Raw genomic sequence first — 24,912 nt, forward strand, 5'->3', positions numbered from 1 at the left:
AATGAAAAGTAAGGCTGACAGATAGTTTTAAATGTTATAATTACTTATACTTCCATGTGCTGTACCCATTTTATGTTACTATATCTCTAGCAACTGGAAAAAAAAATACAGAATTACAGCAAATTCAGATTAATTTCTGAAGACAGGATACCTATCTGAACAGCTCATAAAATCATTTTCAAAGAGTTCTTCTCACAGCCAACAGCTTAGATGTTTCAAATAATACAAGTTGTACTGAAACATGAAGAATAACCACTTTCATGTAAACATATGGCTAACCATTTCTCTGAAATCTTATTTCTTGTCTTACAGGTTTCTCCAGTACCTCCCACGGAAAAGGGTCTCTCACTTTTCTGAAGGGATTTTGACAGAAGTTAATTGTAAGAGAAAACTTTCTGCAAGACAGATGACTAAAGGGAACGGAGAAGATCCCAAAAGTGGAAGTAGGATGGAACGCTTTCAACAAGGAGTCCGGAAACGTACACTTCTGGCCAAAAAAAAGGTGCAGAGCATAACAAAGGATGATGTTAAAAGTTACTTATTGAGGAATGCCTTTGTGCTCTTCACCGTTGTTGCTGTGATTCTTGGTGAGTAATTTGTTCAATAGGAATATTCTGTTCTCCAATGCATTTGACAGTGACAATTTGACTGGGCAATTTGCATTACAAAAAAGATCCCAAATTCTTCTGAACTGATAAGAGTGTTCTGGCTTGGAGAGTTTGGGCTCTGACGCCAGCACGTTGAACTTTTGCAAAGAGCCATTTTAATTATTCTAGGGAAAATTGTGATGAAGGAAATCAGCTGTTCTATGGATTCTCCTCTTAAGGAACCAGGTACAATAGCTGAATGGAGTATTCTCAGCAAAAGCTTCTACCAAAAAAATTTGCAGCAAAATGCTTAAGATGTAATTTTTATTTACCTAATCTAGCCAAAACTAAAACCTTGCAATCATAAACAGAAGTCCTAAATGAATTAATTTAAAATTAAAGGGTGACATTTCTGAGCAAAGTTCTTTATCAGAGCCTCAATCTTTCTAGTTTTCCCTTGACAAATACAAACCTATCTAACCTAAGTACAAGCTTATGCTTGTTCAGTTGCTCACAATCTTACACATGCATCTTTCAGATGCAATTGGGGCAACAATAGAAATGCTACTTGTTCAAAGGACTGCAAGATATCACCTGATTAAATGCCTTTTTTAGAACATATTGAATCCAGAATATTAAATAGCACTTAGATTTGGAATGCAAAAAAAGTGTGTATTTAAAATACAGCTACACATTTTGTTCACATAAGAGAATAAAAATACATCTACCCATTTTGTTCACATAAGAAAAAGAATAATCTGACCAAAAAATGTTTAAAAATCAAAATTTACTTAATATAATTATGTGATCACGTCTGGTCATCTTGCTTTAAATACAGATTAATTTTCTACATGGTACCACCATATGTTCCAAGAAATTATATTCCTTATAGTGTGAGCATTATTATTTTACCATACATTTTTCTTTTTATCTTCTGATCAGTTTAGGTATGAAACTGTGAATCTGATCGTCAAAACCCAAATGTTAACACTTAAAGATAAGGGTATAAGTCCTAAACCTACATAGGCCCTAATGCTAATGATGATGCTGTTTAGCATAGATCTGCTTGTTCTATGTCTTTCTTAAGGAATTTACATTTCAGGGATTTATTATTATTTTGTTTGACACCACTACCGCAAGATTATTTTAAATTACTTTCAGCTTTCATAGTCTTTTTCTACAAGAGAGATTTGCATAAGGGTAAAATGAAGTACTTTGTTGCTGTAACAGAAAAACCATTCTCTCATGTTTATCTGTATTGTTTGATCAAAAGTGCTTTTCATTCCTAACTAAGAAATTGTTCAATGCAAAAAAAAAAAAAAAAAAAAAAAAAAAAGAACCCCTACCATTCATATCAAGGATATAAAGTGTAGGCATTCTATCTACAATTTTCAGGAAAGCAGAACGAACCAAGCAGGTCTTGAAACACCCTCCAACTGCTAAGAAATACAATTCTTCTATCAATATCTGTCTTTACTGGACAACAAGACTAAAGCACTTACAATTGTTTCACTGTCACATAGCTCCAGTGTCACAGACCTCCATAAACTTGGCAATGTGGGAACAGAAATGTAGTCTCAACAAGTGTGTTTACAGTAACTACATGTTCCAATTAGCTTTAGATGAGTAGTGACAAATGAGAGTCCATAGCTTTGCTAGCACCTACAACCATTTCAGAGTACTAGTAAGGCTGGAACAAGCTGGAGAATTGAAAATATGCATCTTAAGATGACTAAAGCTGCTAAAATAGTGCTCGTGAACCAGACATATCTGGTGTAATGTTCAGAAAAGAGTCTGTTCATTACTGTTATGGAATATTCCAAAATTTTCTCCCATTTCTGGTGTAGTTTTATAGTATACTCATGACTAAAACAGCAAGTTCACACTTGACAGCTCATATAAAGGTAAAACTTCTACTTTGGGAAATTTTTCACTGTTGTGGAAATATTCAGAAGTAGGGAATAAGTAGGGAACAAGTAGGGAAAAATTGGTTTGGAAAAGTATTTTTGGTTGAACTGCATCTGTCTAGTTTGGCAAGAGCAAAACTTCTACCATGTCTCAGGTGTTTGGTGATCTATGCAAAATCAGATGATGGGCTTTTCTAGCAGACAGTAATTAACATCGCAAAATTAATGCACCAGTTAACACCTCTAACTGCCTCATTGAAGATGCTCATATGTAAATATAGGTGGAAACCAAACTATACTCAGGTCAAGGTTGAATCATTTAAAAGAAAATATGCTTAATGCTCTCTGTAGTCAACAAATAGAGACATCAGTTTCTAAGGCTGTCAGTCCGGTAATGTTCATAAAGACTCAACTCAGGAAAACTCAAATTTTATCTTAAAAGAGTGCAACATTTCCTCAGAAACATTTCTTTTAGGCCACTTTTGCCAAGGGATCAAGATGAAAAAGCCTGTTTAATAGAAAGCATTTCTGAATTCTTTGCTGGGCAGGATTGATGCTAGTAGTGGTCAAGTGTATAAGATCGTGTCTTAGCCCGGTTTCAGGACTGTACCTTGTAGTAGGCATTTGAGTTTGCCAGATAATTTTGTGCCTGTGGAAATAAGCATGAAGCTGCAACATGCTTTTTTTTTTTTTTTTTGGTTATGTTTTGTTTATTTTTGTTTTTGTTTTTGTTTTTGTTTTGCATGGCTATTTTACAGACAAAGCAGAGAATTTCTGGCATGCCCATAATAAGGAAAATATAACCACCTACCCTAACTTCTGCTGGTAATCCAATTCTGAACTAATTTCTAAAGTAAATTTACTAGTTGCTCCAATACAAAAACAATTACTCTTTAATAACCTAATTACAAACATGCCAAAAGTTATAACTCACATTGAGAATTACTTGCACACCATTCTCTCTTTCCTAAAAACCTAAAGAAAGATCTTCTTACTTCACATTTTGGACATTATTGCATCATTATTATGATGCATCATTATTATAATTGTTGCCAATTTCAAAGCCTTTGAAAAACTTTGAGAAAAAGTGCTCAGCAAAGCGAGTTACAATGAAATTTTTCAAATTCTGCTGGCCCACCTAGAAATATTAAATTAGTTTTTGTGGTTTTTTTTGAAGTGAATCTTGGCAAAAGCCAAAAGATGGGTGAAGTGAATTGGGGAAGCTGACCACTGGTGAATTCAGGGCATCACAATGAGCAGGAGCAATTTTAGGTATGCTAGAGGTCTGGTGGCTCATGGAAAATCTGCAGGAAGTCTTACAAACTTTTAAGTGTTAGCCAAATTACTGGAAAAATCACAGAGGCTGCCCTTTCTCCCATGTTACTTAACTTCATCATCCAGTCCCCAAAATACCGTCCTTTCAGACACCTTCCTCTAGCAGACACTTGATTCTCTGCTACCTACCTTCTGCTTTTCCAAAACTGCTAAAGTCCAGACTTTATTCTGGAAGGACTTTTAAATGCCCAAGAATCTCTTGTGAATTCTGAACTTATACTGAAGGAAAGATCACAGTGCACAGAGGTCCTGAGAAGCTGTTCACAGAGAGGAAGGATGTGAAGTACTATAAAAAGTAGTTTTTGCATAGGTCAGAAGCTATCATAGCCCCTTTCAAAGGGGACAGGAATGGAGCATGTTCTGGAAGCTGGTTTGGGTTTCTGGCTGTGTGAAACTGCTTCCAGTCCTCTGTAATTCAGGCAATCTCACAGTGAATGTGAGAGGTCCATACGTCTATACCAAGTCTGTTCTACAACAGCATGTACCATATGTAGGATCCCCAAACTTTCCAATATCCTCTTAAAAACAAAAACAAACAAACAAACAAACAAAAAAAAAAAAAAAAAAAAAAAAGAAAAGAAAAAGCTAGCTTAAATTACAGGGTGAAGATAGCAGCGATGAAGGCATTTCCAATGTCCCTATGGCCCCAAAAAAGTAGCATTATAAAGTCTGCAGATGATCCTTCATAATACAGAAGGAGGCAGTGGTGGGAGGGAGGGAATGGGGGGAAAGATCTAAAAGATCTGGACCACAAAAAGCTGTGCAGAGCAGCAAATTCACCTATTTCAACACACAACTTGTCCAGACAGCAATTTAAAATGTGTCTTAAGAGGAATAAGTCTGTGATACATGGTTAGATGGAACCACTGGATAACACCCACAAAAAAAAAAAAAAAAAAAAAAAAAAAAAAGACATTCTCTTGTGTATTAAAATGACATCTTTTCTGCTAGTGGTAGGTCCTCTGTATCCAATGAAGAGAAGGGAATTTGACCCCATTATACACTGGCAATGTGCACTGTGACAGTGCTCAAGGCAGCCTTGGTAAAATTTGCATGAGAACAAAGCAAAGATCCATCACTGTAAGCAAAACAGCTGTGGGAGGTGAATCCTAGGTGAGAGAATATGGTAAAATATAAAGAGAGAAATGTAATACTGGACAAAAGGATAAGACGTATACAAGAAAATCAAGACAGCTTAGAAACAGCTAAGGAGAAATTCGTTCTATTTATGCTGAACTCAGAGGCTGTCTTTGTCTCCATGCTCTCCTAAAGAACCTGTCCAGCATGATTGCTCCTTTTTACTGTGAACCTTACTAACAATATACTGAAAACAAATATATAGCAATAAATTCCTAAGCCAAGATTAATTTTATTTGAAGTTAAGAAATATTTATAGTTTTGTGGAAAATAAATAAATAAATAAATAAATAAACAGACAACGTATGGTCCTTTAAACGGTGCAACACTTAAAAATTAAAACATGGTCTTCTTCAAAAAGGGGTAAGAAGTATAGAAATACAAAGAAGTGTAATTCTGCTATCTAGTATCCAGTAATAAATGTCAGATGGTGAAACTGTTAAGCTAGTTTAACAGGTACTTGTAAAATAAAATTATGTACATTTATTATCACAGTCTTAATGTCTTATCATACACTCTGGTGTTAATGAAATGAAACAACCCTAGTTGTCAGACTGCCATACATAGTGTAGTAACATCAGTACACATGGCTGCTCTGTGAATCACAGCTGTGCACTCAGTAATAGTGCAGATATTATTAAAGATACAAAATATGATAAATATTATATTACTAATTTCCTATTTGCTCTAATTTGAGAAATCAGTGGTCTAGTGAAGTGGTGCTGAAAAGTAACATTTCTGAGTGGTCATAAATCAATCCAAATAAACAATCATTCACTGCTCTCTTCATACAGTCTGTGGAAATGTAGGCATTGATGGCCTTCTCAAATCTCTCTCTAGAAATTCAGTTTAATTTGATTTATGTAATACTACTTCATAAAAGCAGATTTCATGGTTATGGGTGGAATTCAGGGCATTAACAGAGCCATTTAGAGTGTTTATGTGATTTCTAAGAGATTTAATGAAAAAATTCCGTGCAATGCTAGTACAACATAACACTCATATTATCAAAGCAGAAATAACAATAGAAAAATTGGCTATATTAAAGACCATTAAGAAACAATTTGGGGTTGTATGAGCATCAGAGTGGACTAAAAAAGACATTTTCAGCAGCAAATCATCTAGTGTTAGAGCTGGCCAGTCCATTCCACTTTTCAACATGTGTGCACTGTAGTCACTATGGTGACTGCAAAGCACTACAAAATCATAAGCAAGGTGCTACTGACTTGTATGCTGAGTAAATGTTTAACATCAGCTTCTTACCAGCACCCTAGCTATTTGAAAGACTCAAATGAGTTGTCATTTGCACTGGAATGTCTTCCAGTTGGCCAAAACGAAGGTATAGATGAAGATGGCATATTCAGTTATTTATTCCTGAAACTTTCATTCTTCCAGTGTGAATCTGTTACATAGTACTCTTGAAATAATCAGGCATCTAAAAAATTCTGTGGGTTTTATGATATCAAAGCAAAAGTAGTTGTATTTTTAGGTGAATCAAGATAAAGTGTGTTTGAAAAAGTATGCAAAGAAACCCAATATGAATGAGGTAAATAAAGAAATTCAATCTTCTGAATAAGGTAAAAAAAAAAAGAAAATTAAAAAAAAAAAAAAGGAAAAGACAAATATAGACATTCTGATGTTTTGTACTGCAGCGTTGATTTTCAGGTCAGGATAAATAGCTACTGGGAGATATTAATTATCTTTCTCATTTTTTTTCATGCCTTCTTTAAAAAGTGAGAACCAGCAACTGCATAAAATAATCCATGCAGTCACATTAGCTGTATATATCCTCTGTCAATCCTCCAAATTCTGTACTTTTATGGTGCATTACATTCAGACTTTGTATGTTATTTATCTTCAGATTAGAACTCAGTATCCTTGGGATTTACCATGTTTTGTCATCTATTTGTTGCCTGGATTAATATAGCCCTGTTCAGCCTGGACCTTTCAAGCAATAAGATAATCTAAGTGATAAATTAAAATAATAATAATAATAATAAATGTAAAGAGCTAAGAGATTTCTTGCTTGTACGATAATTTCTTGAAACTTCTCCATATTCACAGAGTATGCTAATGTCTATAATGTGTATTATGAAGCAAATAGGCTCCTAAACATGCAGTTTTAATTCATATCATTGACACAACAATGACCCCCCCCCCCAAAAAAAAAAAAAAAAAAAGTGTTTGGAATAGGGAAGATACCATGAAAAATAGGGAAAGAAAGGAAATTATTCCTGGTAAATTTCAGTAAGTGCTGGATTACTCCATTTATTACATCAACCCAAGAGAGCTGGAATTGTACTGACACTGTGTGTACTTTTAAACAACATGATGAAAACCCAGAATATATAAGCTCTTTAAAGCCACGCAAAGTAAGTATATTTTGATAAGAGATTTTATAAAATGTTTTTGGATTAAAAAATAATAATAATAACCGGTCCATGGAACTATAAAAGAGTGAAAAGGAAAACATTTTAAAATGTTTTAAAAGGAAAGGAGGCAAAGAAAAACAGAAAGACAACATGAGAATCAGAAGGATACAAAAGTGTTATTGCTATCCATGCATTGTAGTTGTACTCCCATGATCTTTCTCTGGCAGTAGTTATATCCACCTTTTGAACCTCGTCTAATTCCTTAAACTGAAGAAATTGATTTTCTTTTGTTACATTTAACATGGCTACCTACTCTTTATTGGTATTGTTATAAGATCATAAATGGAAATCAGCTTAGCAGTTATACACTGTGTGTTTGGTATTCACCATTTTGATAACTTGGTATAACAGAAAAATCATTTGTTCAAGAAAGGTCTATAAAAGGTGGGACTTACATGATAAGTATAATTTACACTGATCCTTCAAACTGGCTCTAGTAAATATTTCTGCCATTCACAAGGACCAGATTAAAAAAGACAGAAGTTACAATTGTGTGAGTATAACAGGGCTGTTAATAAAGAAATTTCTGGGAGTACTAACAAAAGACCATTGATGAATTAGACAGCTGCATATTTTTTGATGTTTTTTTTTTGAAATCTTTTTATTTTTACATACATGGAACAAAAAAGGATGTGCTACCTAGCTTTTGAAAGTCTGAAATGTAAGGGAAGCTACATGTGGAATCCAAAGCTCATACCCAGATGTCTTTATACTGCATGGATGAGAGAGGGCAGATTCAAAAGGTGACCCCACAAGTGCACAAAGCAAACATGTAAATGCTTAAAACTTGCCAGGAGGAAGGCAGGATTGAAGCAGATTACATTCCCACTCCTTGCTGAGTGAGTAAGAACCATGCCAGATATTTTCACCTAATCAAGATCCAGAAACAGATGAACCCTCACCTTGGGAATGGTGTCAACAGTGCTTGAGGAACTGGCTCACACTTTTCCTTTAAAAACTGAAGTTACAGGATGGATTCCACCATTCGTTTCAAAGTTCTGTCATTGGGCAGAATGAAATGCAAGACTTCTAAAGGCAAATGTGTATACCAAATACATATACCTAATGGCTAAAACAAGCAAGGAGCCCCAGGTTGTTAAGCAAAACTTGAAGCAAGAACAGTAACACAGAGCATCCCAAATCCAGCTGATTTTCTGCATGTGTGTGTCAGCCATGTTCAGATCAGTTTCTAGGCCCCCTGTACTTACACTGGGTAAAGGCAAATTGATGTTTAGGTTATGGCAATTCCGAGAAAAACACAAACAGAACTGTGAGAAGTGATGGGTCTTCCAAAATGAATGGATTAACTTTAATGTTATTAACTTTATGGATTCCCAGCACTAAGCTTTTTTACCTAGAGGGACTTTGAAGGTCACAATTTGGACTCAGGTACTTACTTTGTGATTAAGTATTGTTCCAGGTGCCAGTTTCCCTTTGCTGTTTTTGTGACCTTTAAGGTAGAGAAATTCTTCCATTCTGAATAATGACTAACAGTGAGAAGAGGGTAACTATATATATAACCTGTATGCCAGCTATATCCAAATCAATTCTCTGTGGTACAACATTTTCAGAATCACAGACCACCCACTGTATCCCTCAAATGACAACTTGTAAGAAGTCAGTCAGTTAAAAAGCTCATTTGAGACTTCTTTTGAATCAACTGAAATAAAACAGTTTTGAAATTCATTTATTGAAAGAGGCTGTTGAACAGCATACTGAATAGATGGGAAATGCTAGTTAAGTATATTTTCATTGAAGTCATAATAGGGAAAGAGAGGCTCACTTAACAAAATCAAATAGCTAGAGACTTGAAAGCATCCTAGCTGTCTTTTTGAAAAGATTATATGACTCCATAAATTTCAGTCACAAACCTAAATGTGTTATTGAAAGAATATACTGGGTGATAAATCTAAATAAGGGATTACAGTAATACTTAAACCTGATATTGCAGAAATCTTGTATTCTAGAACAGGAAATCCTTCTCAGTCTGTCCAGGTTGTTTGCATGTGTCAGCAAAATACTGGATGAGAAAGAATCTTTAAAATCTTCCAGTGAAGTCTGCCACATGAGTTATGTTCCATGACCAAACAGTTCTGGCACAGGCGTATCTTGATTCAACAAAAACTTAATCCTCAGTGGCAAACACCTCAATTACAGATTTAGACTATCAGCACTAAGTTAAATTAACAGGTGGTTTTGTAGGAATGAGAAGTTGGGCTAGCTCCACAGAGATACGAATGCGTAATGTGAACCTCCCACAAATGATCATATAAAACTGCACATCAAGGAAGCCAAGCCTGTAATGAAGTGTTTTGAGATATATGTCTAAGGTGGAATTTTAAAAACTCAAATAAAGGCAACTATCAAGGTCTAACCTCAGGCTCTCTGTTAGAGTACACCAGAAATTCTTCAGAGTAGAGCTGTTTTCTGAGTACATTTGCACAACGTTCTTGGCATTGAGGGATCTCAATCTCATTGACTGATTCCTGAGTGTTGTTGTACTGTAAAAAAATAAATAAAATAAAAATAATAATAATAATAATAATACAGATGGGCAGATATAACTGTTGAAGAGAAAAAGGGAATTTGGTGCTGTTAAGGACTATGTCAGCTTCCTGTTGAGGAAAAACAGGCAAGAAAGTAACTATGTAAACTTTACAAGAGATCAGCCTTCTTATCTGTTGGGAATTATTTTTTATGGGAGTAAAAACAAGAGCATTAGTCAAGAAGGTGGAGCTGCAAAGTAAACCCAGGCATGAAAAAAGTTATGACAGTAATTTTGTAAAACACTAAGTAATATCTTAACTCTAGACAATACTTCAGAAAATGTACCCTGACATATTTTTTTAATGCTGGATCTTTTTTTTTTATGAGAAAGACAAAATTCATGAATTTTACTGGAATTATATGTCATTTTATGCAGCAAAACCAGTTATAGTCTGTCTTTCAATAAAGTATTTTGTGTGAGAATGAAATTAGGAATATAGAAAATATAGAAACACTTCTAGAAAGACAAGGGAAAAATCAAGAAAAAAAAAAAAAAAAGACCAACAGAGAAGCCTAGGCTGGACAAAAAGAGAATGATATTTTTGATGTGTTATCAAAGGGAGAAAATTGAGTGGGGAAGAAAGGCAAATGAACTAAATAACTAGAACATGGAAACAATGTTACAAGGATAACAGTGGAGCCAAAAAGCAGCAGAGCACAGATTTCAATGGTTTGTTGGTGGTGCTGGTGGCATTTTTGTCTGCTTAAATTTTCTTACAGCACTCAGATGTTTTTATATCCTCAGATTTAGTACACAAAATATCCTCATATAGGCTGTATCTCATAAAGCAGTGATTTTACTTATTGCTTAGTTACATCAGTTCTTCTGCACAGCTCCATACACCTCATTCACACCATATGCCTTCTGTCCACAAAATCCAAGGAAGAGATGCTATGTCTGCAGCTGAAAACAATGTGTGAGTTGCCCAGTCATAGCTATCAAGGTGTTTCAGAAGTTCAGGCCCCTAAAGTTAGTCATTAACAGGCAGACGATTTGAGTCTCCTAAGTTGGAGATGCAAACTCAGTGCCCTGCAAAACTATACTAACTTAGTTATAAATGCTTATAAAATACATGAAAATTACAAAATGCCTCTTGATCTCTGCAAATTGTACCCGCAGAGGTACAAGTTACAAGTCTGTTACAAATCTGGTGTGATTTTGGAAGGTAACAGCCCTCAATGAATGAAGGAGATCTTCAGGGTCAGGGTCTGGAGGCAAGCGCTGTTGACTCAATGGCTGCAGCACTGCCACTCTGCCTCCACTTGGTACAGTTGGGAACACCATGGCACACGTGTGATGCCTGAGGAAGGGTAGCACAGCAACTTCTCTTCTGATACAGGGAACAACTCTTTGACATCAGTGTAACTCTTACTCCAGTTTACATTTGTTTTTCTCCAGATACGTCACTTTTTATAGCCTTAGAATTCTATCCAGAAGGAATCTGAGGCTTTTTGTCTGCTGTTTCAGATCTTTCACAGCTTAATTGAAGCAGGAGTTTCAGCTGAATCCCTTGATGTCTGGGAGTCTTAGAAAGCCCCAAGTTTCATGGGTGCATGCGCAGCAGACTCTGTAGGATGTAGGTAATGACCAGCCTGCCACCACCACTACATGCCACCCAGGACTCCCAGGGGTAGCCCACTTGTGTACAATAGTATAGTGCATCCTGACTCAAACAGGTTTGGTTCTGGTTTTGGTTTTGTTTGTTTTTATACACAGATAAACCAGGTAGTTTTTTTTTTTTTTTTTTTTTTTTTTTTTTCCCAAAAGAATTAAGTTAGTATTTTGCTTCTAGAACTGTCCCACACCACAGTCTCATATCACAGGCTTCTGGGTTCCAAGCAGATCTAGGATATTTGTCTCTCTCAAAGGACTTCTCCCCTGACTTCTGTCAGCATCTCTCTTCAGCAAAGGAAACAGATCTGTTTGTGTCCAAATTGACCCATAATCTGCTTCACTATATTGACCTGTGAGAGCTACTTTGAGCACAGCTCATGAACATCATGGCATTAAAAGTGCAGGAACACATCACAGGGATATTCAGCTATAGATGTGAGATTCTCTGACGGGCCTCTATCATTTGAGAGCTGTAGAGAAAAGTCAGCTAATTTATTAGGCCAATTCATACCAGGTCTTCTTCAGGTCTCAAAAAGAGCAGCAAGTGCTTGTTGAAAATAATTAGTCCTCAGAAAGAGAGAATTGAAGGAACTCCAAGACACCTATTATCCCCAATTCTGGATGGCTTGTGAGGAAGTGTAACTGATAAGGTCGCTTAAGGGTATGTTTTTGTGATCAATTAATCCAGTCTTACTCTGCCATAGGTTGCATACTTAGAGCCCCAACTGTTTTTTGTTTGTTTGTTTGTTTGTTTGTTTTCTCCACTTTCAATTACACCAGCACTCCTGCCACCCAGCACAGCAGTAAACAAGTCTGCAGAAGTAAACTGGCAGAAAACTGTCCCAGTAAAAATAGTTCCTCCCTAGTTCAGCTCCCAGATTAGATCATCTCAGTATTTGACAAGTACAAGTGCACTAAAGCAGTAAAAATTTGGATCAGTTTAACCTGTAGCAATTTGGTGCTCTCTACAACATAATCCCCCTCAGTTTGATGCCATATGTGCCCATCCTTACCTTTGCTTTTTTGCCCACCACCGGACTTCCAGGAGTAAACAGCCTGGAATTACCTCTCCTGAACCAAGGGGACTTTCCTATTTTGGGAACGAAGACTCACAGAGAGCTTTTTCAGTTATCCCACCAAATACACTTTATGTTAAAGAGCTTTAGAGAGATCTTACGTGTCTAGGATAAAAAAGGTTGAGGAAATGTAATAAGGCAGCACTGATGACTATACATGTATAATAAAAGATATAGTTCTCAAATGCTTAAGAGCAGTAACAGCTACAAACATAAACTGAATAAGTAACTAAAAGTAACCATCTAGCTACTAAACAACAGTTAGCATAATGAGCCAATCTTTAAGATAAAATTGGTAAAAATAACAACCCCACCACCACCACCACACACACAAAATAATAGTACTAAAGAAAAAATTGCTGCAGTATTTAAGTATCTAATATTTATGTTAGGCACCTAGCATTTAGGTTCATCAAAATGGCATCAAAAGGATGCCCACATAAGGAAAACCAGAAAGGAAGAAAGGATCAGGTAGTATAAAGGAGAGTAAGGGGAATAGGAAGCGAGGAGAAGGGTAAGTATAAACTTGTGAAAGCAAAAATAGATGAAGAGCTTATGAACTATTATTGTCGGCAACTTAAAGTATTTCTTATCATTTAGAGAGGTTATTTACCTGTTTGCCTCAAGTAAATACAGTTGAAACCTTATCTGAAAATGGCTGTTAGAAGAAAAGGTGTCAGAACAAAATGCTAAATTAAGCAGAAACAAATGACCCAAAGAACAAAAGCATTCATTCCAGGGCTCTGCAAGAACATAAGAATGAAATGGTTGTGCAGCTAACAAAAATATACAATGTCCCATTAAACTGGTAGGAGCCTGATTCTCTTACTGGCTGTAGCCCAACTTCTGTTATAGAACAAAATGTTATTTGCTCACTGGTTACAAGATATTCAGAAAGATCGCTCTTAACAGTAGTTATTTTAGTGATCATTCTACCTAGTCTAAGGTAATCTTTCCCAATTATAAAGAAACTTTTTATTTCTTGCTTGAAAAGAAAAAGTCTATATGTCCACTGTTAAAGAAAAAGATATTGACACAGATCTCATTTAGCAGTGTTTTGAGATTTACTGGTAAGAATCAGAAGATCTTATTTAAAGGGCAATTTTTACACTGTTAATATATCATCTAGTAATTTCCCCTTGAAAGATGTTTGAGTGATTTATGATCAATTAAAGAATAAAACTGCTAGATTTTGTACTTTCTGCATGAAAATATAGAGAGCATAGGCATTATAAAAATATACACACCAAATAATTTTATGGGTTTATTTCCTGTGTGTTTCTGATGCAAGAGAGAGGAAACACTGATAAGGATTCATTATAAAAATTCAGAATTCACTTATTTAACAGAATTGTTGCTATTGTTCACTTAAAATACCATGCCATTTCTTAGGAGCTTCCTTATTGCCTTGAAATAATCAGTTAGTTGAATCAGGGAAAAAACAAACAAACAAACAAACAAAAAAAAAGCTGTCCTCCACTCTTTATTAAATTTTCATACCTAATTCATCTAAATAGGTTAAGGAGAAGGATAGAGACTTCCCTAAAGTTCTTAAGTAAGCATTTAGATCTGGGTAAAACCCAGTCTATCATCTTCTAGGAGTTATGGTTAATTTTTTTAACTGATGTGGTGTTTTAAACCCATGAGTACAACATTTATCTATTTCATCTATGTAACACAAAGAATTGTGTGAAACAGTTTTCTACCTCTGTAAGACCAAGGTATTTTGTAATGTAGTTAAGAAACTTTTCACTTTTTCCTTGAAGTATTTTAAAGTTCATTTGTAAATGAACTTTAGGAAAAAAAAAAAAAAAAAAAAAAAAAAAAAAAGAAAACAAAAGGATTCTGTCAAGAAATCTACGCTTTCTTGCAGTGTGGATATGGTACACCATTGTTGTGGTTTAACCCAGCCAGCAGCTAAACACCACACAGCCGTTCACTCACCCTTCCCCCTCCCTCTCTGGGATGGGGGAGAGAAATGGGAAAGTGAAGCCTGTGAGTTGACATAAAGACAGTTTATTAAGACAGGAAAATAATAATAGCAACAATAATAATAGCAATAATGATGATAATAGTACTACTACTAATAATGTGTACAAAATAAGTGATGCATAATGTAATTGCTCGCCACCTGCTGACCGATGCCCAGCCTAACCCCGAGCAACCACCCACCCCTCCCTGGTTAGCCACCCCTATATATTGTTCAGCATGATGTCAGATGGTATGGAATACCCCTTTGGCCAATTTAGGTCAGCTGTCCTGCCTGGGTCTGTCCCCTCCAAGCTCCTGCTGCACCCCCAGCCTGCCCGCTGGCAGGACAGAGTGAGAAGCTGAAACGTCCTTGAGTTGGTGTAAGCACTGCTCTGCAACAATTAAAACACAGGCATGTTATCAGCACACTTCTCATCCTAATCCAAAACATAGCACCCTACCAGCTACTAGGAAGAAAATTAACTCTGTCCTAACTGAAACCAGGACATATATCCACCCCTTATTCCATACCATTTATGTCATGCTCAGGTTACACTCTTTCTCACAGACAGACAGAAAAAGACAGACAGAATTTCTAGGTTGGAAGAGACCTCAAGGTCATCGAGTCCAACCTCCAACCTAACGCTAACAGCCCTCCACTAAACCATATCCCTAAGCTCTACATCTAAACGTCTTTTGAAGACTTCCAGGGATGGTGACTCCACCACTTCCCTGGGCAGCCTGTTCCAATGTCTAACAACCTTTTCAGTGAAGAAGTTCTTCCTAACATCTAACCTAAAACTCCCCTGGCTCAACTTAAGCCCATTCCCCCTCGTCCTGTCACCAGGCACGTGGGAGAACAGGCCAACCCCCACCTCGCTACAGCCTCCCTTGAGGTACCTAAAAAGAGCGATAAGGTCACCCCTGAGCCTCCTCTTCTCCAGGCTGAACAAGCCCAGCTCCCTCAGCCGCTCCTTGTAGGACTTGTTCTCCAGGCCCCTCACCAGCTTCGTCGCCCTTCTCTGCACCCGCTCAAGCACCTCGATGTCCTTCTTGTAGCGAGGGGCCCAAAACTGAACACAGTACTCGAGGTGCGGCCTCACCAGAGCTGAGTACAGGGGGACGATCACCTCCCTAGCCCTGCTGGTCACGCTGTTCCTGATACAAGCCAGGATGCCGTTGGCCTTCTTGGCCACCTGAGCGCACTGCTGGCTCATATTCAGCCGACTATCCACCAATACTCCCAGGTCCTTCTCTGCCTGGCAGCTCTCCAACCATTCCTCTCCCAGTCTGTAGCTCTGCTTGGGGTTATTGCGCCCCAGGTGCAGGACCCGGCACTTGGCCTTGTTGAACTTCATGCAGTTGACCTCAGCCCATCGGTGCAGCCTATCCAGATCCTCCTGCAGAGCTTTCTTACCCTCGAGCAGATCGACACATGCACCTAACTTGGTGTCATCTGCGAACTTACTGAGGGTGCACTCGATGCCCTCGTCCAGATCATCGATGAAGATATTAAAGAGGACCGGCCCCAGCACCGAGCCCTGAATACATTCTAATACATTCTAATTAGTCACCATTTTCATCTAGGGTATATAGCAATCATGGTATTGACAACATACAGTATTATATAATAATTAACATGATACAATTCAACTCATGGGCTATTCTCACCCAGTATTAAATCCCCTTGAGGTACACACCAGACCTCCCCATTCTTTTGCATTACCCACCAAGTGCATCCAGGTCCCTGAGCAAAAGCAATCCCACGAATGGGTTTGCCTTTTCTTGAGGCAGGAGTAGCTCAGACTGTCTTACCCAACGTATTTCTTAAAGGAACTACAGGAACTTTATCCCCTTCTATAGTACAAAACAGGTTTGATTGGGCAGGTCCAGCTCGGCTGGCAGATCCCCTAGTATTGACTAACCAGATGGCCTTTGCCAAATGTGTATCCCAATTGTTGAATGTCCCAGCACCCATTGTTTTCAGTGTAGTCTTTAATAGTCCACTGTATCGTTCAACTTTCCCAGAAGCTGGTGCATGATAGGGGATGTGATACACTCATAGGAGGAAAATTAACTCTGTCCTAACTAAAACCAGGACAACCATTTACCATTTGGGAAGTTAGGCTCTAATATCTTAGATTAGTTGTCCTTTTCTGTTATTGAGGGTAGACAGAAACCTGCACAACAGGTTGTGGGAGCATATTTCACACAAGGCTTTGTTTCATTACAATTTTCAGAATTAATCAGAAACTTGAAACTTTTACAGAGAAAGGCCAGCTCCAGTATTTACTCTTCTCAGTCTTGACTGTGGGGCTCGCTTATCAGTACAACACTAACCATGCACAGGCGTGGATGTTTGTTGAAATACTGTACAACTTCCAAAGGTTTAGTACCTCATACCATGTCTAATTTCCAAAATTCATGTTGATACTTTTCATTGTGCCTGTCTTTAAATTATCATGTTATCATAAAGGTTTTAAACCTGTGAACGTTGGCCCTAAATTTAGAGCTATCTTATCAACTTCCACTTGTCTGTTTCAATCTTATATTTTTTTGTTAATAAAACTTTGACTTGAGTTAATATCTAGTACCTAGATATTTAAACTGAGAACTGAAAAAGAAATTTATTCTTCATATTTTCTAAAATCAAGAGAGGATGGTAAAACCATGCTATTCTTCTTTCTTTAACAGACTAAAAACAAAAAATTCATTTCTTAAATTCCTTCTTCTGTACTCAAGATCACTATGTTAACACAATTTTCAGGCCTTTGAAGCAATAGTAATTATATTTTACAGATAGGGAAACTGAGTCAGGGGAAGTTGTTTTGGCTTCACATAGATCAATGCTAAGATTAAGGCTAAAGAATTAGTAACCATCAGGTGACAGCCCAGGTCACCAGGGCACATTCCTTCCATGTAGTAGAATTTTTTTCTAGTAAACTGCAGTGGTGGGCAATACCGTAATAATGCACAAAACATATTAGGACAAAAAAAAAAAAAGCTCAACAGATTTGCATGGTGCTTCAGGAACTGACTCTCACTACCAACAGTATTCAATGAAACGGCCATCTGCTTGGACCCTGATTCTTTCTTAACACACTTTGTACAGCTTGGACAGTAGAGGACCAGATAATAAAGCCCTTACAGTATAGCATAAGGACTAGTTCTTATAGTAGCCTTAGAAGCCCTCACTAACTTCACAGAGGCTTTGTACTGGTGCAGAGATTAATCCATGTGGAACTAATTGCAGGACTGCAGCCTAAGTAAGAAACTGGTCTATCTCTATTTGCTTGTTATCCAGTTATCAAAATGTACTGCTCATTAAGTGCAGAAACAAAGGGTCCAGATGAATTCTTTATATCTGAGAAATGTGTTTTCCATATAAAAAGAAAATAAGCAGTAACACTGCAGTGGAATTTAAAATATTACTGAAAATAAGGGAACATTAATGCAGGTTTTCTGAGACCCTTTCTCTATGTGGTTTGTGATCTACTTTTACTTTAAAAATAATCTATGCAAAATGCACTTTAACTACCTGAGTCCATGGAATATGAATGAGGCTAAAATAAATACTTTCCACTACCATACCTCTCTTCTGTAGTGTGAACTCCATGATTTGTTCCAGTTGTACTCTAATCACTTTTCCTCCATCCTGTAATATTGGAGTTTTCTGTCCTACTTTTTTCTGGACTCTTCCAACCTAAACAATCTGCTAAATCCCTAGCAGCATGATCAGACAGACAGGTGTCACTAATATGAGGGTTTTATCACCAGCAGATGGTAATGAGCTGGTGTAGAGGAGGCATAACTGTATATTTTACCTTGCAAAATTTTGACACAAATATATTATCTACTGTATAGATCTATAGATTTACAAATCAAAAATCCTGTTTAAAAAAAAAAAAAAAACAAAAAAAAAAAACCAACAACAACAAAAAGCATGAAGTGATAAGAACTGGACCTAGTCAATGTTATTGCACCATCAGCTCTAGAAGTGAACCTGAGTGCTCTACTGCCTATCATCACTGAGGATGCAGTTCCATTAAAAGTTTTAGGACACCTGAGTTTACTTGGCTGCCAAAAAGGGCAGTCACACTTTTTCAAGGCACATTTCTACCTATTCCTTTGTGGAGCTACCAAATCTTGTGCAGCCATGCGAACAAGTCACCTCAGTGATTTGACCTGGCTGAAAATTAACCTAGTAAAATAAATTATTTCTGCAACAGTAACAATTCTCTGATCCAACTTTCTATACAGCGGCAATTAGCATAAATGACAGTGCTAGACAGTGGGCAAGAAGTCAGGAGTGCAAAAGACAGATAGTTGAATTTCACTACCTTTATCGTTAAGGAGTGCTCAAGATACAGCTATGTGTTGCTCAGCTGGATATAGAAGACCTACATCATATAGGCACCAAACTACTTACTGCTCAGCACATTGTAATGAGTAGTGTTAATTAAGCAAATAATGAAGTAAGAAAATAAGGCAATTCATGCCAGGTGAGGAAGTCCCAGCTGAGAAGTGTGAGTTGCCACACATCAGCCTGCCTATGGCTTCCATTTTTAAATATCTGTCAAGTACCATTTATCTGTTCCTAGCAAGATAAATGGATTTAGGCACTCCCTCACCCCACAGCCTCAGGCATTGAAACCCACCACTTAATTATCCAGCAAGACCTTGTAACACCCATTAAATGCTTCTTTGCATGTGCTTGTGTGTCTGAAGGTAGGCATGTGTAAAGCCTACTTATATCCTGGTGCTGTTTTGCTGGGTAAAGACCTAACCACGAGGGGATTCTCAGCTAAGTCTCCCCTGGTTATCTCATCCAATCTGAAGCATGTCTACAGGATCAGGCCCAACAGAGAAAACAGGCATGAACAAGACTTCTGAGAGTTGGTGACTAGTATACATATGCATTTCATATATGATTACACTCAAAATCTCAGAAGTCAAAGCACTCTGCTGCAGTCGTAGAGACTGTTTCCCTTTCATTAACACTCAAAATGTACCTTTTACACAAATCCTGATTTTATAAAATTGAAATGCAATCAACCTTCTGGATCTGTTACAGTGAAAAATAATTCATTGGCTTCAGTAGGACTACTCATATAAGTAGCTGATATTTGGGAGAGCAAATCAGGAGTGCAATCCAGAGCATAGTAAAAAATGCATATTGCAATCAGGTATGTCAACTAACTAATATATACATATACATGTTTAGATGTTACTACTACTATAAAATAACGTTATGACTATCTTTTCTCTCTCTCCAGGTGTAATTCTTGGATTTTCTCTCCGTTCATACAAGATGAGCTATCGGGAAGTCAAGTACTTTTCATTTCCAGGAGAACTACTCATGAGAATGCTGCAAATGCTGGTCTTGCCACTAATTGTGTCCAGCTTAGTCACAGGTAAGCAAAAAAAAATTATTCTGAAGTTTTCTTTTAATTACATTGATAAACATGTACACAGTGAATAACAAAACAACAGAAAATAATATTCCAAGTGCTAGAACAGAAGCATTAAGAGCTACAGGGAAGGAAGGAGGGAAGGAAGGAAACACTGTTTCTGTTGTTAATTTCGAGTGATCATTTATGTCTTGCCATTCCACCTAAGTTTCATGAAAGACCTCTCTTTTACGGATATTCAGGATGTAACTGTGATGTGTTTATCCTATTAATTATCTGGAAAAAAAAAAAAAAAAAAAAAAAAAAAGAAAGTAAATACTTTGCACTATCAGCAAATTAGTGGTACATCTTGGAGAAACTAATCATAGCATTTGCTGTGTTGTTCTAGGGCCTAAACACCCAACATATTACCTCATTTCCTCTGGATCCTCTGAAAATTAAGCCTTACTCTATTCCACTGATTTTCAAACATTTTAATATTAGGATCTCCTGTAAAATACAAATGAGTCCAGACCCCAATTTCAAGGACACTTAAGACTACGTACATATATAAACTGTTAATCTAACAGCAGAAAACTAGGGTATTCGGAGTTGTAAAATTGTTTGCCTTCACATATTTCAAGGAGAAGGAAAAGCTTGCTTCTGTATACACGTATTATATGAATACTGAAACTAGATAAATTTATGAATCTTGTAGTAGAAACAATAACAGGTTTTATTCCCAACCAGTGTATAATTCTGTTGCCCATTATTTCTCATATCTCCTTACTGTCTTCTCGCCCCTTTCACCTCCAAAAAACTCCCCAAGCTGGCTAGGCATTGATAGAAGAACTGTTGAAAATAGAAAGGAAGAGACATTTACCTTTCTTCAGTGTCAGCTGAGATTCCTGCTGCTACTCCTGCTGCTCCATTTTGTAGGATGAGTTTTTGCAGCAGAAATTACCTGCTCAGTTCCTTCTAAACCTACATCTATAATGTTTCCCTGAAAGAGCTGCAGAAAAAAAAAAAAAAAAAAAAAAAAAAAAAAAAAAAAACAGGAAGTTTGGTAGATCAACCTATATAAGGACTTGAGTTCACTTACTTTCAAAATTCTAAGTAGAAACCCTTTGTTCAGGTATAGATCTCCAGATCCAGAGTCACAGGTGTCACAAGGATGTGGCCTTGCAATAAAAAACATACCAAATATCAAAATACCAAAACAATGAGTTTCCAGCTAATTCTAGTCTGGAAAGAATCTTCCATCCGTGTATTGAAACAATACCCTTCTTTCTGACTTTTGTTTTGTTTTCTTTTGTTTTTGGTAACATTCTTTTACATTACTATATCAAGATTTCTGGCAAAGAGAATGTCATCTACCTGTAAGATTTGTCTTATTATACAGTTGCTTCACAGTGTTTCCCTTGTGGAGTCTATTATTCTTAGAATTTCCCTTTGAAGTACAGACACTTATTATCAGGGTGAATAACAAGAGTTTAAATTTCCTTAGTCAGGAAGGGAATTATCACAGAAAACTCAAAGCGATTTCCAAATGAAGCATCTGATTCTTAAAAAATAAATAAAATAATAATAATAATAATAGTTAATAAATCATAAATACAACAATACCACATCCTTCTTTATTGGATAAAATTTCACTCTTTTTTTGCTAAAAACTTTAGAAAAATTATTTTCTACACTGAGTGACACCTTATTTAGCACATTATTTATAACCATTACAGCTATACTACTGTACAATTTCATAGACACTATCAAGGTATTTGTTTCACACATTACAGGTTAATTCATTGGATAAAAGTCTTATCCTTCTTAAATCAGTTTTAAGACCACTCTGTGGTGAATCCATGAGCCAAGTCTCTTATTTCCTGTATTTTGTTTGGCAAAGCCATAACCATAAGATTCCTCCAGGGTCTTACATGCTGATAATGTAATTATTTCTTCCCACTGCAAATTATCTGAATAAATATTTTTACTGTTTGTAGACATGACAATATCTCCCAGAGATGATGTTCTGGGTTTCCATTTGCGTTCATGTAAGCGTGTGCAATATAACAGGTATCAGAACATATGATGTCTGAAGTATTAGAAATAGGCTTGACATTCATTTGCAAACTCTTTGAAAGGCAAATAAATTAGAATAAAAACGAAGCAATAGTTATCGAAGGTATGGGTTGTTACATTAGAGACAGATAAATGGATTAAGTGAGAAGCCTTGTTCTTCAGGTAAACAGTTCTGACAGTCTCATTCACAGTCTCTCACAAGGTAAATATGGTGAAGTCAATGGTTAAGTCAGCTCTGACACATATCTCTAAAGACCATTTTGGTGCTTTCACTAAAGAAAAGTTTCAGAATCCCATTTAGTTTTAATTCACATTTGACTTGTGACTTACCACTGTTGCATGTGGCTCAAGCAGGTATACAGTTTTCTCCATGAGATTCTATCTTTTGACGTTTATGTTACCAGGCATGTACTAACATCTGCTTGGGAGAAAATTGAGGTTATTTGCATACCTTTCACCATTTTTTATTGTTTATAGGAAAATGAGATTATATTAATATCTGTATTCTTCATCTTCTGTGGTTTAGGCACAAATCCTATGCATATTCTATGCTGGTCTTTACAGTCTTACAAATGTGAGAACTCCTAAGTCAGCATTCCCAATCAGTGTTTCTTACAAAGCCTAGGGCAAAGTTAAGGCATAGTATATGGGAGTCAACAAAAATAAACAACTACATAGAGAATATTCCCATTTTGGGTTATTTTACAACTAAGTCTGGACTGAATTCTTGTACAAACACAAGGCTGACAGTTTTGTTCCACTTCTGTTTTGAATTTGCTGCATTTATAGGAGTTCAGAATATTTTATACTTTCTTATTTTATTATAACTCGAAGCATTTGACATAAACAATTTACTTGACATAATTATTTTAAAATATACATTGTCCCTAATAATTTTATAAAAGAAATGTATGTGCATATGCTAACAATTCAACTCATCATGAAAAAGGCAAAGACTGCAAGATTTACATTACAAAGACTATATGTTAACATTTTTTTTGAGCTGTTTACAGCAAGAACATCATGCCATTAAAATTCCAGCTCTAATAAGTGGCCCACAAGTTTTGTCTGCATGCTTCATTTAGGCAGAAAGTTTATGAAAATTACTAATGACCAGTCATTAAAAAGCGTAGTTAGATCATAATGTATATAAAAAGAATAAAACTAAAGAAGATTTCTAAGACTTATTTGCAAACATTTTGCGCAATTATTATCACAGTTCAGTTTAACAGACATGCTCCATCTCTCCCCAAAATTTTGGAAGCTTGGACCACTACTTTTAATGAAAATAAACTAAGATTAAATCCAGTGCATTTCTTTCAGGTACCTTTGTTAGTCCAGCAAAGCATGAAAGCCCAGTCAATCTGCACATCAGTCAAACACAGTAAGAAAACAGCCCTGGAATATTTTCTATCTTAAATCAAGCTCAAAGAAAAGGAATGTGAAAATAATGAAACAGAGTGGTCTACTGACTGCCAAAAATGATATATCAGGTCAGCAATAGAATCAAGCAAAGATTGTGATCATGAGTACCAATGAAACACACTGTGCAGTAGGTGATAATGTTTGCCTGAAGTGTTAATGGGAGCAATGCTGATAAATGAAGTTCAATCACAGACCAGGATTTTGTGTGCACAAAAAAATAAGACTGTGAATTACCTTATACAAATGTAGGCTGTATAGTAAAACATACAATGTGTTTTACTATATATGTCAAGGATCAGTGTGGAAAAATTACCTCAAAGATTAAAACAATCTGTAGTTCATAGTATGTCTTCTTTGATATTAATTTCCCATTCTAATTCCAATTATGACATGATCCTCCTCCATGGATTCTGGAAGATACAGAAACTTCTCTGTCTTTGATGTAGCCTTTCAATGTCAGACTGCAAAACCGACAACTGCAGGAGACACAACTGACTTTCCTTTCCCAAAGCCAGAGGCATCACACTTTTTGTCCCCAGACTTTTTCAACATGTGCATAGTATTTACCCCTACACAAACTACAGAAGAAGTTTATAAAGTACAGAGAGCTGGAATTTCCATGTGTGGTTTGTTACTGTCCTCTTAACTAACCACAGATGTAAGTAGGATGCCCCTGATTTCAGCTATCAATGTTGTGCAACAAATGGTGAAAATGCTAAAAGCAAGTAGCAAGGAACATGGTCTATCACTTCAGCAAAATAAAAGCAAAGGCACGTGGAGTGCCTCAAGTAAAAAATTGAAACACAAGCAGAGACCATCATTAATGCTAAATTCTTTGAAAATACCTATAATGAAGCAAAGATAATATTCAACGAAATAACTGAATGAGAAATAGTTTCTAAGCCACTCCCTTATGTAGCTCAGGAAAAATGCAGCATCTGGATATGAATACAGATTCAACTGGTGAAAAGCCCAGTTTTGCTCAAAGCAACTTAGGGATATAAAATGTGGAAAATTAATGCTGTGACGTTGTGTAACCTTGGGCAAATCATGTTACTTTTTTGTATCTGTACTTTCTTTCTCTTTTCAGATGTAGTGCTGGCAAAGGTGTGTGTTGGTTTCTTTTATTTAGTTATTTATTTATATCTACTGCATAGCAGAGATGACTATACGCTGAAAATTTTAATTGAGACAGGTACATTAAGATTTCGTGGCTCAGCAGACACAAAGTGTATAGCTATTGTATTTATATCACTGTGGAGATGGAAATAAACTTGAGCATATAATTACAGCAAGAATGTTATGGGGCCACCACTGAGCCAATTGCTACAGAAAAGCTACACCTAATGTTACACCTAATGTTCAGCTAGTTATGATGATATCACCAAAAAACAGATATGCATTAATTGAC

The 24,912-nt window shown here is 36.4% G+C and overlaps 1 protein-coding gene across 4 annotated transcripts in view; it reads left to right on the forward strand.

The window, feature by feature from the left end:
- Window positions 1-406: 406 nt before the first annotated feature.
- Window positions 407-24,912, forward strand: part of SLC1A3 (solute carrier family 1 member 3) — a gene marked incomplete at both ends in the record, with an annotated part of 60,952 nt that continues 36,446 nt past the window's right edge. For 3 of the 4 annotated variants that reach the window (XM_084304955.1, XM_084304956.1, XM_084304958.1), the window contains 2 exons: window positions 407-587; window positions 19,884-20,021. In XM_084304955.1, coding sequence (XP_084161081.1) covers window positions 407-587; window positions 19,884-20,021 — 319 coding nt within the window. The remainder of the gene's footprint in view (window positions 588-19,883; window positions 20,022-24,912) is intronic. The other variant, XM_084304957.1, reaches the window with a different exon arrangement.

This window comes from Netta rufina (genome assembly GCF_964035555.1).
Source record: "Netta rufina genome assembly, chromosome: Z".
NCBI classification, from domain to species: Eukaryota; Metazoa; Chordata; class Aves; order Anseriformes; family Anatidae; genus Netta; species Netta rufina.